The sequence below is a fragment of the Sparus aurata genome, chromosome 8, assembly GCF_900880675.1.
Source record: "Sparus aurata chromosome 8, fSpaAur1.1, whole genome shotgun sequence".
Lineage (NCBI taxonomy): Eukaryota > Metazoa > Chordata > Actinopteri > Spariformes > Sparidae > Sparus > Sparus aurata.
The window spans coordinates 16,065,882-16,084,130 of record NC_044194.1 but is presented as its reverse complement, the minus strand read 5'-3'; the positions used below and the strand labels follow the sequence as shown (position 1 = coordinate 16,084,130).

The 18,249-nt window shown below is 38.0% G+C and overlaps 4 protein-coding genes across 7 annotated transcripts in view; all 4 read right to left on the bottom strand.

Annotated features, from left to right (window-relative positions):
- The window catches only part of cald1b (caldesmon 1b), a 29,495-nt gene extending 28,383 nt beyond the window's left edge, over window positions 1-1,112 (bottom strand). The window contains exon 1 of the mRNA XM_030426974.1: window positions 1,033-1,112. The gene's annotated coding sequence lies outside the window, so the exon portion shown is untranslated. The remainder of the gene's footprint in view (window positions 1-1,032) is intronic.
- Window positions 1,113-2,140: 1,028 nt separating this feature from the next.
- bpgm (2,3-bisphosphoglycerate mutase) lies at window positions 2,141-5,676 on the bottom strand. 2 transcript variants are annotated; one of them, XM_030427140.1, is made up of 3 exons: window positions 5,564-5,676; window positions 4,454-5,072; window positions 2,141-3,955 (listed from the first exon to the last, which is right to left on the bottom strand). In XM_030427140.1, exons 2-3 carry the CDS (start codon window positions 5,052-5,054, stop codon window positions 3,780-3,782), a joined length of 777 nt encoding a protein of 258 aa, XP_030283000.1. In that variant the 5' UTR covers window positions 5,055-5,072; window positions 5,564-5,676; the 3' UTR covers window positions 2,141-3,779. The 2 variants fall into 2 exon arrangements, with proteins under 2 accessions (XP_030283000.1, XP_030283001.1); XM_030427141.1 differs by lacking the exon at window positions 5,564-5,676 and adding an exon at window positions 5,156-5,530.
- A 1,752-nt stretch (window positions 5,677-7,428) lies between these two features.
- On the bottom strand, window positions 7,429-12,185 carry LOC115586783 (troponin I, slow skeletal muscle-like). Its single transcript, XM_030426128.1, has 8 exons — window positions 12,018-12,185; window positions 11,167-11,212; window positions 11,005-11,011; window positions 10,710-10,754; window positions 9,953-10,084; window positions 9,334-9,423; window positions 9,006-9,179; window positions 7,429-7,914 (listed from the first exon to the last, which is right to left on the bottom strand). The coding sequence occupies exons 2-8, from the start codon at window positions 11,175-11,177 to the stop codon at window positions 7,828-7,830; spliced, it is 546 nt and encodes a 181-aa protein (XP_030281988.1). The 5' UTR covers window positions 11,178-11,212; window positions 12,018-12,185; the 3' UTR covers window positions 7,429-7,827.
- Window positions 12,186-12,491: 306 nt separating this feature from the next.
- On the bottom strand, window positions 12,492-17,345 carry LOC115586784 (troponin I, slow skeletal muscle-like). 3 transcript variants are annotated; one of them, XM_030426129.1, is made up of 8 exons: window positions 17,161-17,250; window positions 15,954-15,984; window positions 15,844-15,847; window positions 15,559-15,600; window positions 14,387-14,518; window positions 14,175-14,264; window positions 13,118-13,291; window positions 12,492-13,018 (listed from the first exon to the last, which is right to left on the bottom strand). In XM_030426129.1, exons 2-8 carry the CDS (start codon window positions 15,962-15,964, stop codon window positions 12,929-12,931), a joined length of 543 nt encoding a protein of 180 aa, XP_030281989.1. In that variant the 5' UTR covers window positions 15,965-15,984; window positions 17,161-17,250; the 3' UTR covers window positions 12,492-12,928. The 3 variants fall into 3 exon arrangements, with proteins under 3 accessions (XP_030281989.1, XP_030281991.1, XP_030281990.1); XM_030426131.1 differs by lacking the exon at window positions 15,844-15,847 and having other exon boundaries at window positions 17,161-17,345; XM_030426130.1 differs by lacking the exons at window positions 15,559-15,600; window positions 15,844-15,847; window positions 15,954-15,984; window positions 17,161-17,250 and adding an exon at window positions 15,216-15,487.
- Window positions 17,346-18,249: the final 904 nt, after the last annotated feature.

Sequence of the window (18,249 nt, the reverse complement as noted above, 5' to 3'; positions counted from 1 at the left end):
AGAGATGAGCCCATGCTCATAAACTCACACACTCACAGCCCCATGTGGTTGTAGCCTTTATCTGCAATACCATCTAAGGAATAGGAGTCTGACTTTGGCATGTCAACAACTGCAAACAGCTTTTCCACAGCCAGACGTCTGCTCAGTGTATGAGTGACAGAAACTGAAGTCAAATTACAGTATTCGCTGCTGTGGTGGACGGAGCAGATGCAATTCACCGATAATGCGAAGTATCCACTAACAAAATTCACATGATCCAGCTTACGACTACTGCATGAAAGGGGAATGAGAAATTTGCCACTTCTCTGTCATCCCCTGTTTGAGCAATGCAGGTCCTCCCTTCTGATACCATTTCATGCTTTTTAATTCTGATCCTCCAGCAGAAGTACACTTAATTATATCATTGTTATATTTCCAACTTTCCAAGAATCCCCTGAGGAGTTAACTGGATGACCCTCCACTCACTGGAACTGTCGTTTTGTTTTACCTTAATCGCTTTAAATCAAGTTCAGTTACATTTCAATGTACTGTGGAACAATTACATTAGCTAAAATACAATCAATTATCTGTTGTGGGAGACTATTTAGGGGAAAATACACATCCAAAGCAAATTAAATAGTTACTGAGCTGCCAGTACTTATAGCTTTTGTCCAGTTAATAAACAATGTCATGCCATCCTGTCCAGCTGTTGCTGAACCCTTTCCAATGAGTTTGAATGAGAGTGATAATCATGAAAGCTATACACATGAAAACATTCTTTCCTAGTAGAGGAGTTATGCATCTGTGTAACATAACATAACTAAGTTGGTTTTTTTTTTTTATTTAGAGCAACTCACCTTAATCTAAACCAGCAATGAAATAAAATGAAGATCTATGGACACTAGTACAGTTTTAGCAGGCATTATTTTCCCAAGTCTGACTGCACATCTCTGATTATTCTGCCTCTAAATCAATTTTCAAAGCAAAAATAAGTCATCCTACTTTATCTGCAAGTAATAAGATAGCATCACACATTATCGTCATTAAACTCACCAACTTGCCGACAGACCAGAGTGATTGTTCCTGGTGAAAATCAGCAGAGGGGGAGCAGCCAGAGGTTTATAAGCACAGCATGCAGGGAGCAGCCCCGCCTGCTCAACTTGCATCCCAGTGATGTCCACACAGGGCTGATGAGTGTTTAACTGCAAGGTCATTGATTCCTCTAGTTTATACAGTTCATTCTTCGTGAAATTAATTCACTTTTGTTAATGTCAGTCAAGGTTTATCTTATCTGATTCACATACTGCTAGGATATGGTCTTTAAAAGAGACAGTCCTTCTGTGTATCCGGGCAGTTTCCTTTCTACATGACTTTGCATCACTAAATATATATTGCTGTATATTATCGCTGTATTTCCAAAGCAATTCAAAACAAGCGTAAGTCCACTTTTATTTTAATTTCTTCCTGGTGTGAATTAGGGCTTTTGTGATATTGTGATTTTCACAATAATCGTGATATTAGAAAGACTCTCTGTCCACCTCCACATACTTTTGAGGGTAATATATTTGTCAAAAAAGAGAAAAAACAAACACTAAACAAAGATAAAGATAGATTTGCAGTGTGAATTTGTTAAGTCGCAACAGCCCTAGTGTGAATTCAGTTTTATTAAATGTTCTCCAGATGCCTGTATGAAGCACCTCTGCAGTACAAGATGCGTTGCCTCGTCAGCTACATACAAGCACTGCGGTCTGTACATTATAATGTCTGTATCATTCCTGCCACAAAGCTGGGGATCATGTTAATCATTATGTCCTTTTAAGAATATTTCCATCCAATTACAGGGTTTCCCTTGGCTCAGCCCCACTGGTTTAGCCAAATTACAAAAGTGGTTGACAAATAAAGAGCCGTCCCTCTGGATCCACACAGACTCAGCTGTTTACTGTTTCCCGAGGGCGAAAGGCAACCAGAACCCAAATTGCACACAATATCTGTACTTCCCAAAATGCATTGTTGTTCATTTTCTAATTTGTTTCCGGTGCTCCACAAAATGTATGATTAATTTCATGCCAGTGTGACATCTAACATGCCTTCCTGTTGCAAAATGATAACTATACAATGAAATGAACCTTAAAACTGACACAGAAATAAGTAAAAAAAATTCTATGGAAAATTTAAATTCCCTTTTATTTCATCGTGCAGACTCTCATATGGTAAGGTGTGAACAACAGGGAAGACATTAAATCATCTTACATGAAATTAAAAATAAACCAGTGTTTTCCACAAATGCATGATCGTGCAGATTATGCTGCTGGGCCACACATATTTAAATAAAAAGTAAAGAAAAAAAAAAAACAGGCATTTCAATTGTTTAAGGGCTCGACCCCTCGTGTCTGTTCCTCGCCTCCTCTGCTTGCATCTCATATGGTGTCTCAGACACAAGCATAGGAGGTAAGGAAAGGAGGCAAAGATGTTCACATTGCGAAATGAGAAGAGGGGACAGTGTCAGAGAAACACAACAATCTGGAAAAACAAAAAGTTATGCTAAGTGTGGTACATCAAACAAGAAACACAATACAACATACAGTACAATGACGTAGCCACACACAGTAGTAACAAAGGATGACCTGTAAGATAGTGCAGCTATGACACATAATGTGCCAACTCAACAGTAGCTTGTAACATTTTCTGTCATGTAATACATCACAAAAGCAATAACAAATTGCACATGTTCGTTAATAATTTAGAATTGAAAATTAAAATCAAAATAGTGCTTGTATTTTACAGTTACATTTGTTCGTCCAAAAATAATGTTTTTTTCCACTCACAGTTTTTGCATTAAATCAAGAAGAGAATAATAATAATAATAATAATAAACAATCCTCATAAAGTGCAAAGCATAAGCCAGTTATCATACCAAATAGCCATAGTTGCTGGCCACAGCGTGTTAGACTCAACCTAGTTAATTAACTGTAAAACCTCATAGAAAAACAACTCCAGCTGTCTAACTCTTACTGAGTAAGCCATTTAAAAGGATGCCTAAGTGTGGGACAGTAGAATATTTCAGTGGTTTTGCATATTAACAGCATTTCTGTGGCTCACAAGTATCCCCGTTCTTGGAATGAACAGCCTGGCTATCAATTTCTATGAGGTAAGATTTGTTAACAGAGTGCTTTTATTCTTAAATAAAACCACCATATGGCCTGTCTGATGCTCTAGTTAAAAGAAGCTTTTGAAAAGTAGCTGAATTTGAGCACCACATTAATACTGAAGGCACATATTCCTAAAGCTAGTCAATGTAACAGAAATGAATCTTTAGTCAAGGAGTTTTTACTCTCTCTAGATTGATTTTTTTAGCCCCATCACGTAACAATTAATCTGCAAGGTAGAGTCAATGATTAAATATATAAATAACTTTAGCATCACCATGCTGGCACAAGTAGAGACAAGTAGCTTAAAAATCACATACATATCAAACATTTCCTCAGTGCATAAACATAACACAAGTCAACACAGTGTTAACAGATTCACAGTACATCTCTACCTTTCCCCTGCACTAGTCTGATCAGTCTGACCTGCGACACACACACACTCTGTATCCACGTCAGGCCATTATTACACATACAGCCACTTCCCTATAAGACTTAAACCTATCCATTAAAACAACAATGTATTGTTGTTATTGTCTGATGTTATATATTGAGTTATTTGAGTCTTTTCAAGAGTTTTCACTGTACCTGATAAAAGTGCACACAGGCACCCAGAATGGAGCTATGTTAAGTTTTACAGCCAGTCTAGTGCATTCAAGTTGATGGTTTGGCTTTTCCCTGGTCCTCTACCTTTTTAATTGCTGCCTGAATCTTCGCCTGGTCTCCCAAGAGCTGCCGGGGTTTCACCGGCTTGAGGTTTTCATCCAGCTCAAGCAGCACAGGTATCCCCGTAGGTAAAGTCACGCTGGCAATATCCTCATCCGATATACCTGTTGAAAGAAGGATAGTATTAAGATCAGGCCAGATTAACTAGCTATAACCAGGCATGTTGATATCTTGCATCAGTACAACAAGCAAAAATTCTCTAATGAAATTATGTTAATTACGTGCCAAATGTATGACAATAACATAATTGCAGCCTGTGTGTGTATATATCCTGTGCTGCATTATATTATGTAACAGCTGATGTGTGTTAAATCGCTGAGTGTCCTGTGACACATGGAACCCCCAAGGGAAAGGTCAGAGTGAAGTTCATAGCCACATCCAAATGTAACATAAACTCACTGGCCTTTTTGCATAAGTTCAACTTTCCATTTCTGGAATTGAGATATGTCCTCCCCAATTCAGTGACTGACGACTAGAAAAAACAGGAGCCTTTATAGACCAGAAGCTGTGGTAAATTCAACGGAATGCATTCCCTGCACAAATACACAAAAGCTGAGAGAGCTGCACTGATCATAATAGCATGGGTCAGTTCAGTAGCATACCTTCCAGGTATTTCAGCAGAGCTCTGCAGCTGTTTCCATGAGCAGAAATGAGCACAGTCCTGCCGTTCCTTATCTCTGGCACCACAGTGCTGTTCCAGTATGGCAGCAGCCTGTCCAACACCTCCTTCAGGCTCTCTGCTCGGGGGAGGTCTTTGATTGGCACATCACATGTGGTGTACCTGCGATCATTGTAGATTTCCAGGAAGTAAGGGTGGGATTCATCAATCAGAGGTGGAGTGATGTCGTAGCTCCTTCTCCATAACTTCACCTTCTCCTCTCCGTGTTGTTGAGCCATCTCTGCTCGGTTCAAGCCAATCAGGGAGCCATAGTGGCGCTCGTTCAGTCTCCATGACTTGACAACGGGGACCCACTCCTGACCCATCGCCTCCAGCACCAGCCATGCTGTCTGGATGGAGCGGCTGAGTATGGAGGTGAATACTAAGTCGAACTTGTAGCCCTGCTCCTTCAAGAGCCGGCCACAGTCCTGGGCCTCCTTCACCCCATCCTCGCTCAGCTTCTGGTCCACCCAGCTGCAGAAACGGTTCTCTTTGTTCCAGGCCCCCTCCCCATGCCTCAGCAGAAATAGTTTGTACTTGGACATCCGAAGCAGCAGAAGAACCTGCACACATCCAAGAGGAATAAATAGAAAAGTTAGTGATAACAGAAGAGAAAATATTACACACATTAATATCCAAACCTTACTTAGTCACAGGGCTGTGTATGTGATATGAGCTCAGGAGCAGGATCCTCTCGGAGTCAGTGCCCGCAAAAGGTCAGAGGTTGACTTGAAAAGGTGACAGACTAAAGGAATATAGCTATAACATTTACCCATATCAACTAGCCTTATTCAGAGGGTGGACACAAAACAAATGTCGCCAATGTTAGCTAACTACCACAGCTATACACAAATAATTCATCGGATGCTGCTGCCAAGCCTTTCAGCAAGTCTGAATGGATGCATGAACGTGTTGCTGTGTAGATAACCATTAGTACAGCGTGTATTATGGTTGCGCAGACCGAGGTAAAGACGGGAACAATGTGTGGAGAAAAAAAAACGGAACTACAGATTCACCCCAAAACAATCACAACATTTTGAAAATGTCGTCTTACCCTGTGTGGGTTGAAAATCCGGCTTGAGTGCAGCTAGTACAGTCGTGAGTGTTGGCAGTAGCAGCCAGGCTATGTACAGCTTCCCATCAACTGATGATTGATAATCCGCTCCTCCAATCAGAGTGGCGGATATCGCATTTGGGCGGTTCCTTTGTCGAATGTTATGCCCATATTAGGAGGAGTTGTAACGGCCGGGCACGTTCGCAGTGGAGGGAGAAGAAGGGGCGTGGCCGCGGTCCCTATTCATGGATGTGCTGGAGAGGTACAGTCAGTCTGCCAGCTTAGTGTTGATGTTCTGTTGCCTGTGGGCTTTGTGGTTTACAGTTTTCAGGGGATTTATGGTGTTTGTGGAGACAGAAAGCATTTTAAGATAACTTTGTTTACAGGAAGGGGAAGGGGGAAGGGACAGTTTATGTAAGCTTGTATACCCTCCCCAAGTGATGCAGGAGCGTGTGAAAACTCGAGGGTTGCTAGATCTGACTAATTCAAAACTATGTCAGTGTATGTGTATAGAAGAACATTAATCATTTGCCACTAGTCTGAGAAATACTGCCACATTGTTTTTTAGCCAAACATGAAGTACAGTAAAGCACTTCAGGTAAGAGTTAACAGTTTCTCAGTGTTTCACTGAAGTCAGATTTTATTGATTAAAGGAGCAAAACCTAAGATATCCAAACAAAAAAACCCAAAACATTGGTTATATTATTTAAAAGACTGTGAAGAAACAACAGATCTGATGTTTTGTCAAAGACATCTCTGTGATGTGTTGTGTTGTTTTGTGTTGTGTTGTGTTGTCAGATATCTACTGAAGCTAGTATGCTAACACGTAATTAGCTAGTCCCAGCCTCCTGTTTCATTATGTCACTTTGAACCTCAAGAGCCATTTAATAAACAAAATAAACCTATGAAATATCAAGAAAGCAAACATTCTCACATCTTTTTCCTTATTAAAAAGAAAGCACAACCTTCTAATTTTAGGTTTCTTTATGTCACCAAACTAAGATGGGCTTCACTGCTTTTTTGTAAAACACACTTCATTCAGACAGACACAAAATTAAACTCATCAAAATCATCCTGGTTTGTCTGTCCACAATCACCTCTGGTTTGGTTGAAATATATCCATAATTCCCACATGTGAAAATATAGTAGTTTGGTTGTTGCTACAACTAGAGATAGCTGCAGCAAAGTGTATGGCAAGCAGCAGTTAGCTGTTATGAAGCTGACTACGTTTATGGAGCTACTATTGGATTTTGTCCATTTTATTTTACAAATTACACCTTAAACCTTAAATTCTCAGCCTAAAATGGCAAAGCTTTGCCATGTGAGGAATAGCTTATGAACACTTAATGACAGGTGAGTTCATGTAATGTGACCCTAAACAATAATGTAAATACCTGGCAATCTTCATCAGATTTATGCTGAAAACCTATAATATCTAATATTGTCATGAAACAGTCCCAATATTTGACATTTGACAATAGACATTCTTGACTATACAGCCTACAATATCGGACAATAATCTGATCAAAGAGTACCTATTTTTACAGTCGTGTAAGGAGAGCAACATCATTCTACAGAGGACAATAATTATCCGAGCAACTCAATTGACATTTTATTATTTGATACACGATTCAGAACACTGCTTCTTCTCACCATAATGTCGAAATCTAATTCATTTGCCAGGATCACAACATTAGCTGCCTTTGGAATACACGTACATATTAATTGTTTTATATTGTCATTTGAGGCCAGGATAAAAAAAAATACACTTATGTAGACACTGTTCAGTCAGTATGGGAGAGTACTGGGAGAGTATGAATTGGAGTTTTGTTCAGACTCATAATTATAGACACATACAATCTGCATTCCCTTTGATTCTTGCCTTTTTATTATTGTACATAGCATTTGTCAAAAAGCAAGTCTGTTACATTACTGCAAGAGACCTGGACAGCCAAAAGTTTGGCTGTGCTCATGAATTCATTTGAATGCTAGAACTACACAAGCAATATACTGCTCTAGTTTATAAAATACATATGTTTTTTCATAATACATCATAAATTATGTAAAAAAAACTATATGTATGATATGAATTATCATTAAGTCAAACATGTTCACTGTTGTCATTTACACACTTGAAACATGAACTGTTGCTAACCTGGTCTTCATATTCACTGTCACTGTAAAGTGAACAACACACATATGATTTAGTGGTTCCTCCTGTTTTAGAGCAGCAAACACCACCACAAAGAGAATTGCCATCAAATCTACTGCCCAGCATTAAACAGCTTCTTCCTGCCCTCCATACCAGACATGGCATCCACGTTCTTACGCCAGTCAGTCACTTCCTCTTTCTGTGGGATGAAAAGAAGACTTTGAATCAGCTCATTTTGTCTAAAGTGCACTTTGCACAAACATGTCTACAGAGTTGGTGATACAGAGAACACTAACTTCCTCTGCCTCTTTTAAACAAGTGAAACCCCTCTCAGGTTTCTAGTTCCCTTAAAACCTTTTTAGAAGTTCAGGTTTCACATCATTGTTGTATTTTAGGCATAATGTGAAGGTGCCTTAATTACCTGGCAACTTTGTATGAATATGCAAAAACTGTGCACTATGTTGTTTGGTGGATTGAATGAAGTCTGAAGAAACAAGACATATTGTCAATTTAACAATTTATCAATTTAAGAAAAACAGAAGCCTCAGTACTGTGTCGAAGAACCCTGCACAGCCACAACAACCTGGCACTTCCTCCTCATGCTGGTCACCAGCCTGGTCACACACAGAGCGGGGTTTCTCAGACACTACCTCCAGAATTTGGGAGTGGAGATGATGGAATGGCCTGCCAGCAGTCCTGACCTCAACCCCATTGAACACTTGTGGGATCAACTGTGTTGTGTGACCAACACAACCATGTTGGCTGTGACAAATGCTGGTTGAAGAATTGGATGCCATCCCACAGCAGTGTGTGACCAGGCTGGTAACCAGCATGAGGAGGCTGTGTATGGTTCTTCCACACACTACTGAGGCTCATGTTTCTTCAACTGATAAATTGTTAAATGGCCTATATGTCTTGTTTCTTCAGACTTCAATCATCCAATCCACCAAACAATACCAAACAAGAGTCAATAGCAGAATAAGCTGTTTGGCAGAGAAGATTTGGCCAATTTTCATGGGCGCAACCCTTATACTCAGCTCTGCTACTCATCCCACAAATGCACCATTTGTACCATTTGGTACCATTTAAAAGGGAAATAGCCAGGCGTCCCAATGTATTGGCAAGAAGCATTGTTACAACAAAGAAATAATCTACAAACACAAATGTCCTTACTTGTTGAAAGAAGCGCTGATGCTGAGTTGACTATCCTCAGTTTATAAAGTGAATTGAATTGAAGTGACACCACATAATATTTTGTATTAAATCAAAGTTAAAGCCAGCAATCCTTACCTTCTCCTCCTCTTTCTTCACAGTCTTAAGGTTGGCCTTGAAGTCCACAGACTCTTTAACCTTAGCGCCCAGCAGAGCTCCCAACATGGCATCAGCAGACACCCTCACCCTCCTCAGGGCTGGTCTCTTCATCTTGCCCTTCAACTCAAAGATCTTCTGAGACAGGTCCTGTATCTTTTTACAACACAAATCAAAAAGCCATCTTCAACATGCCCTCAAAATGTTCAGTGAATATTGGTTTCATACAGTATGCATCCCTTATCACCCCAGAGATGTTTAATTTTGTCACAAAAAAAAAAAAAAAAGAACTTTCACAAATGTCACTTACCTCTCTATCATTCTTCACCACTTTAGCATTAATGTCATACCGCTCTTCATCAACCACGTCAATTTTCTGGTGTAGCTCTTTACAAAGATTCTGTGGATAGAAACCTTCAGTGAATTAGACCTGTTAAAATACCAAATGTCAGAATGTTTTTTGAATGTAGCTAGTCTGGCTAACAGTCACTATTTTCAGAGACAGTGCATGATGTGTATGAGCATTGATTTGTTTATTATATCATAATATGGATTTATATAGATGTATGCAACATTTAGAATAGGCAGATTATTCCAATGCATAGTTAACTTTGGAAGTGTTTCATAAAGTTCCTTCCAAAAACTGTTGACAATGAGGTATGTCAATTATTCTGACTAACTGAGAAATTGTTCTTGGTATTGCTGTTGAGGTTTTCAAATGTCAATTTGCCAGTGCTTTGAGCACAGAAGCAGAAGCTAACTAAGAAGAAAGAAAGAAAGAAAACTAATTGTTTGCAGCTAGATAAGAAAAGGGGTAGGTGGAAAAACATATTTGTGTGAAGTTTTTGGACAGTTAAATGATTTATGTTGATTTTATTTAGAACAAAAACAAAAAGAATGTGGATTCAAATGCTTCAATGATTGTATACCTGTAGATCCTGCAAAGACAGGCCTGACACTTGGAGGGCTGGGACTCTCTCGTTGAGGGTTCTCTCTCGTTCATCTTCTCTTGATTGCTTGTCATTTTCCAGCATGGTCATGGCCTTCTTAAGCAGTTTGGTCTGGTACGCATACAAAAATATGCCTCAGCCAGCCAGATAATGTATGGTTCACAGCAAGATTTTTAGCATTATTATCCAACACTTTGGCTAAAGATATACATGCTTTTTCGCCACACATTTCGCGTAGACAACTGGCTGCATCATGAACAGTTGTAACCCTTGCCAATGTAATTAACTTGTTAATGGAGGATTCCTCTAGACTCTAGAGGGAACACCAGAGAACTCAGTCTGTAAAGAACTTTCAAATTGGGATGATGTGAACAATAAACATGGAGACACAGAAGTTACTATCTCATTAACACTAAGAGATAAGGACAGTAGCGCCTTTATTGATGGTATGTAAGGCCCATAAATCACTCATATCTTGACAGGGGCAATTATGATTAGCTTATTACCTCATCTTCAAACTTTCCATCATTGTTGTCTTTGCTGATGTTCCCTCTGACCTTTACCCTGTAACCTGATCCTCACCTTACCTACAGTGTCCCTACTGCTCATGTGTGTATTGCATCTTGCCGACATGTAGCATTAATTTCTGAGGAAGTGCAAAAGCAACACTTCAAACAGATGAAGGAGTCAAAAGCAAGTACATCTCTGCCGTAACACACAAATTCACATAGAATACCTTCAAGAACAGTCTGCGAGAGGCAGAAATCTTTGGCTTTGGTTTCTGGAAAAGAAGATTGCAAATGTCAGTACATTGTTTTATATCTCTCTTCTTGCACAGGCAGGTGCAGGTGTATTTTACCCTCTTCTTATTTGTTCAAGTGTTAAATCAATAAGTTTCATGCCTAGTCAAATGTATTATGTATTTAATGGATTTTTATGGATTGAATACAGGACACAGGCCAATCCTTATTTTTAATCTCTTTTTGTAAATTAATCATTTTTTTTTATCTTTGACAGTGGAATCAACTTACCGAAGGCCTATCCAGTTAGGGGGGTGATGATACAGTATTCATAATTCAAAAGAGAAGGAGAAAAGGTGGGGTTGGTTGGTAAATTGGTAAATCTTTTTTGAATTTCACATGCTAAAATGTCAGTCATTATATGATGAAAGTAAATGGGACATGGGTACTTACGCCTCAGACATGGTTGCAGTTCTGTGTGTGTCTCCCCTGGTTAAATCTACCAAAATACAAAAGAAAGAAAGAGGAAAATAATATGTATTTTTATAGAAGGACACACATATCTTAGCTCATTTACTCTGAACAGAAAAAACGTAAGCAGGCAAAACTGATGAGTTTTTAATCACTTCTGATTGAAAAATTCTATAGAGTATATGGTAGGTCACTGTTCCATAGCAGGGATAAAAAACAACGCATGACATTGTCTAAAGGTCAAACCTTCCGCATAACTTAAAAAACTGAAAAAGAAAACTAGATATGATTACCAGGCAGGTAATCAAGACCAAAACCTCAGGTTTGATCTTGATTTGTAATATAAATTCTAAATGTGTTTTAATTTAATAAGCAAGAAAAAATATATATATAATTTGTTACATTGAAAATAGTTAAATTGAAATTACAGTAAGAAATCAAAAGGGAATTAAGTTGCAAAGAGGACGAACAGATATAAATAAATCCAGTCTGTGTTATTCATAACTTCTACTTGACTTCTGTTCAAGATCAGAGGAAGCTAGCTGATCTGAAACATGAAAAACCCCTCAACCCTGACTCACATACATGGAAAATCCTTATTTAGATGAGACAGCTTTCATTGAGATAAAAACAATACAGTCTGTTATGGCATTAAAATAAATGCTGTTTTAGCCAAAAAAATAAAAAATAAAATCCAGCCAAGCTATTTATTATTGATGTATTTAAAGTAGCATCAGTTTTCTTAACTTAAAGCAAGAGTATTTTAATAAAAAGCATTCTTTTGGAGTTTTATCCTTTCATGCTCTGAAATATTTAAAAATAAAACTCCTTACCTTATACAGCAGGTGACAAATACTCTCAGGCGTCTTTTTCTGAGACGAGGAGGACAGAAAGAGGGTAGATATATAGATTCCAGCGCTCATGTGAGTGGCTCACTAAAATAGCCTCTCTGTCCTCACCATTCTTGCACTGCATCTCTCACATCCCAGAAGTATGAGGTGTGAAGGTTCTTATTGGCACTGTCCACCTTCGATCCTTTCTTAGTGCCTCTGTCTTTTCACCAAGGAGAAGAGGGTGATGCTTGAAGGAGCTTTAGTCCAGTTTTATATGTGTGAAACTGAAGTTTCTCCCACACACAATCAGTTATGATTATTGTAAGAAACAGTGGAAGAAAACAATAACAGGATTGTTATTTTGTTGGGAGAAAAATGCATGTTTCATGTTTATATCAAGTGCATAAACCAAATATGAAGACAACATACTCCAGCTGCAATAACTTTAGCAAATAATGCAACAGTACCATTTCATTTCCAGCATTATATCTTTAATAGCCAATACATTTTGAATGATAGCAGAAAACACAGTAATAGTTGTGTATTTAAGAGGGACAAACAATGTATCTTGTGTCTGAGTGCCCTGTGATGGTTTGAAAGAGTTATGCTGCCATCACAAGGCTGCTGAGGAGAACTACTGCAAACAGTCATTGCTTTTACCAAGCAGAAAAGCAATATCAGTATAATTCAAATTTTCTATTTGAAAAATAATTTTAAAACCCCTTGAAGTCTATAGTAAATTTTCAAATAACATCTGTTGTTTTTCTTCTATTTCTATGAAATTACAAGCGAGACAATCCTGGTTTTAAAGCTATTACTACCTGCAATTCATTAATCATTATAATACAGGTAAGACAGTAAGTTATCTTAAGAATGTATTAAAAGAAGAAGATAACAAAGGAAATGTTTCTTTAGTTGCCGGATGCGTCAAACAGCTTCTTCCTGCCTTCCATCCCGGACATGGCCTCCACGTTTTTACGCCAGTCAGTCACCTCCTCCTTCTGTTGGAAACATAACATGGACGAGACAAAACAGTTCATTTCCCTATAATGACTGTAACCTGAATGTTTCGGAGAAGCTAAAACAGTAGCCAGACTTACCTTTTCTTCTTCCTTCTTGACTGTCTTGAGGTTAGCCTTGAAGTCGAAGGACTCCTTGTGTTTGCCGCCCAGCAGAACACTCAGCATGGCTTCAGCTGAGATCTTCACTCTCTTCAGGGTCGGTTTCTTGAACTTACTCTGTATCTCGATGATCTTCAGGTTCATGTTGTCAATCTGGTTGGGAGTCAAGTAGATCTTATTACCCTCAGTGCTAACTATGTATTTACATAAACACAATGTAAAGGGAAGCTCCTGACATTCTTGTATTTTTTTCCTACAAGTTGTCTTGTCCACTTCCATACATGGATTTATTAATTAGGTTATCAACTTAATAACTGTTAACTGATTCTTGAAAACTCCTTCAGCAGGTGGAGTTTGAAATAAAGCTAGATGTGTTTGAAAGTTCCAGAAAAGGTCAGTAAGGTCAGTTTTCTCTAAATTGTTAAAATCTTATAGTGTATAACTGTATACATTATATTGTACTTTTCTTTCAGTTTTAGCTGAAGTGAATTAATGCGCACATTTGTTCGAGTGATCAAATTCCTCTAAAGTAAGCAGCTCTTAAAAATAGCCAACCACAGCAAAGTGAAAGAAAAACCATAAGTCACCACTACTTTCCAAAACAAAGTGTATTTTTTTAAACATGCTTTATAGCATTTACTTGAGATAGTATTTTTCAGTTGTTACTTTTATAAATGTTTATGGAATCTAATCTCTGTTGTAAACCTCATAATAACTATATAAGAAATATTTTATATATTGCCAATTGTAATTTTAAAACTGTAAAATACAGTCATAAGCTCCACTGAGCTCCAAAATATTTGGCTGTTTGGTTTGTTGGTATAGAAACTCACAGAGTGTATCATTGAAGAAGAACAACAGTCTTTATCTTTAAGATGTCTAAAATGTCTTGTTAGTCTCAGTGCTGCCAGTTAGAGGCAGTGTTTGTTAATTTTTAGCTCTTTTATGTTGTGACTGTCTTCATAATAAAGACATGCAGTTATTAAAAAAAAAAATGTCATACTTTAGTTTCCCTAATAATTCTTTAACAGCTCACCTCCTGGTCATTTTTGGACACCTTGAGGCCAGTATCATATCGCTCCTCATCTACGACATCAATCTTGTGGTGCAAATCTTTGCAAAGGTCCTGTAAGACAGTAAAATGCACCCTCTAGTGGTAGTGGAATGAAATGTGAACTCAATCATGTAAGAATAATTGTGAATAGTGACAGAAGAACACTTATAAAAGATTATAACAAAATGTAATACCAGCAGCTCTTGCAATGAAAGACCAGACATGCTAAGAGGAGGAACTCTTTCTGCCAGAGTAGCTTCTCTCTCCTTTATCTTCTGCTCTGTTTCCTCCTGCAGCATCTGAGCTGCAACTGTCAGTAGTCTGATCTGAGGAAAAAATAAAAAATGAATATGTGAAAAGGGCTTTTTCTGTACAGTTAAAATCTCTAAGCCCATTAGATCAACAATGAGACTCAGTATTTCCCTCATTCTTTTCATTAACAGAATAATTCTATGTGCAGTTTGGCACAAAGTAATGCATTGCAATCTAAATAAATTCTTCTGGGCTTTTATTTGATAGGACAGCAAGATAGTTGACAGGAGAGGGGGGTGAGAGAGATGGGGGATGGCATGCAGCAAAAATCCTGTGCAGCTGCAGAGAGGACGCAGCCTCTGTACATGCTCTACCAACTTATAACATCCACATACATGTAAAAATGTGTGTTGTTTTTTTTTAACATGCAATACTTGCAATTACACTTCAGTCATTGACATGGTATAAGATACTTTCCAATGTTGTGTCAAAGTCTGTTCCCCTGTCAAATAATGTTGCCCTCCTGTTGGGATTGCAATGCCACCTGGTACTGTGGGTTTAGTTTGGTAGGTGGCGCAAATATCAATGGGAAACACCGAATAGAAATAGGTCAAACAAATGAAGAATAACATGTAATTTAACCCCCCTGTTTAATGAGCTCTGATTACTTTTTAAATGTAGATATTTAATCATAGATATTTTATGGTAATTTACAAAATCTTCCAAAACAAAATTGGACATTAAACAGCATATTTATGAATTGTCAATTACCTCTCCCAACCAACCAGTAGTATATCCACGGCCCATCAGGGGGCATCAGTTCACACTTTGGGTGTCACTGGTTTACACCATGAGTATGACGCATGCTTCTAAGAACATTTGTACATATGTAGACATCATATACAACACATATGTAAAAACATCACAACCATTTCTGACATTGCAGGATACACAACTTCATGCTAATGCTTGCCAGCGACCTTGTTGCACATCTTTGTAAGGTAATGTTCACAATCGTTTTTTCTGTTAGTGGTCTTTAGATATTCACAATGTCATGCATTCTAGGATCTTACATCAAAATCAAATTAATTGTGATAAATTGAACAAATCAAACCTTTAACCCCAGCTTTCGAGAGGATGAGATCTTTGATTTTTTCTAGATTTTTACACACAAAAATATCATTATATTCTGTGCTTGATCTACTATTTATTACAGAAAACATCACATTATCATACATGATTTTATGACATAAATAGTGGGGTTGGGTAACAGTATTGATGCCAGCACAATGGTACAGATACCAATGTGGGTATCGATATTGAATGGTACCTGATCCTACTTGATAGACAAAATTTTATCAAATGTACTTGTGAAAGATGTGGCTTGATATATACTCACAGATCTGATGTAGCATTAAAAAGAAGGAGAAAATACACAACAGCTTATTTATAGAATGAAAATTACTTTGAAAGAGCACATTAAATTCACACAAAAGTGATTATACTCACGCGTCAGCCATGGTTGTCTTTAATTCACACACTATAGTGAAAAAAGTACAAGAAAATGAAAACTCCTTTTGCACAAATCTAAACCGTCATGCAGATCATTGAAAACAGAGAGTCTCCTTCTCCTTTAACACCTGTTCAATTGAGCTGTATCTCTTCAACCTCTTTGGTCAAAGTATTTCACTCACTCCAAACATTCATTTGCCCATTAAAGCTGAGAGCATAGAGTTATTTATTGCTCACTCATTTGTCCCCTGGTGCCATTACATTAATCGGAATACTTTATGTCCAAATAACAGAAAACAAATAGCTCTGCCACTATTTTGCATGTAGCTTTCATTACATAACATTTAATTTATTTATTGTAATCATCCTTTGTTACAGTACAAGTAATCATAGAATATATGAATATAACTCTGTAGATATAGGAGCACTTCAATATTTTATTTGTCTCCTCATGTATTTGGAATTCAAATGAAAAATCACAAGAGTTAATTGAAATGTTATTACCAATTGAATAAATATTGCAACTAAATTCAATAGCTTAAGTGCAGGCTTTGATTTTTCTCAGATAATTCGATATGATTCATGAGTAGCGGGAATGATCACTATGGCATCATCACTTTCAACTATTAAAATCATGCTGATGTGACATTTGTTTGTTGGGGTCTGTACCAAACAAATATGTTCTGTTATATCTAGAGAACAAGTTTTAAGCCAGAGCATCTCTGCAGCATGGCAGCTGTTCATAATAATGAATGTTTTGTCACACTTTTTATAAAAAAATAAAATATTGATACATTTTACATTTTCTGCAATTTCGTTATGGCACTTGGCCATATCACGATTTTGATAATATTTCAATTATTTGTGCAGCTGTAACTTGTGCCATTTGCCAGTCTTCAGAGTCAGTGCATGTGTTAACATAACTGACAAGAGTCTTGGCATACGTGACAAGAAAGGTGAATGGCCAGATAATCCACAGGCATGTAAGATGTTCAACTTGCTGTTAGCCTTAATCAACATTATCCAAATAAAAACATTGAAGTAAAGACTAGACACTAATTTGAATTAGATATCTCACAGACTCTCTACATGTTAGTATTTGTTTTAAACTCGCAGCATGATGACAAGCCAACAAAATTCAGTTTGACGTACCACAACAAATTTACTCCAATCAAAAAGTACCAGAATATTAGCCACTCTGTACCTTAGTGAAGCTGAACAGCTCCTTGAGTCGCACCTCAAAACGGAAGGAAGGTGTGTGAGGGAGGCAGACTTTCTGAGTGTGGATGCAGAATAATCAATCAGATTTATAGTGTCTGTTCCAAATGTGAATGGCTCACCAAAATAGATACCAGTCTGGGCTACTGCTACTGTTGGTCCACCAGCAGTGGCATTTACTGTTGCACATAGCATCGCCACAATTTTCAGACGCGAAAGGTGGTAATAAAACTTAATTTGGGTATCTTGCGTGGTTTGACAACACCTGTTGTAGGAAGTGACAGTGAACATTTAAAGAGGTGACCAAACAATGCTGGGTCAGTGTCCTATATTCACATTTGAACAGGGTCAGCTCGTCAGGGTGTGGATCAAGTTGTCAAGGACTCAAACAGAAGGGGGAAAAAACAGCCTTGAGTGTTTGTATTTACTTGTTCTCCACCTTTATTTATAGAACAAACAGCTCAGACCAAGTGTGAATGTGGGCCATCTCAAGATGTCCATCTATAGGCATCTAATAGTGTCACCAACTGAGACTGAAGAGTACCCATATCTGCCGTTCTTCTAAGGGAATATAATCGTGATAGTCTCATTGCTAGGTTCGTGGCAATGTGCAGGTTCATCCTCACCCAAATTCTGAGAAACAAAATAATGATTAAAAAACCTGAAAGTTAATTAAACAATGATTTATAGCAGCAGTGTAGTGATTGTCAAGCCAAGTCTGGAGGTAAGCTTTATCCTGTGCTGTCTCCTTCTATTAATTCAAATGGACCCCGTCATCGCAAATACTTAGACTAGTGCAATGCTCAGTGTACATGTTCCATTGACCTTACTATATACATCACTATTCCTTCGCATGATGCTAGTGATGACAGGCAATTATACCCTGACAACACATTGCAGGACCACCTTGGAGGTAAGAACAAAGCCAAAAGTTGGTGTGGTTTTATTTAGGGGGCAGAGGAACAAGGACAGGTGCTGGTCAGGGGCTTGATGGTTTGTAAACTGAGCCAGCCTGAGTTCAATCTGCGTCATTGTTCTGACAGGGAGTCAAATGTTCAGCCCATCAAAAGGTTGC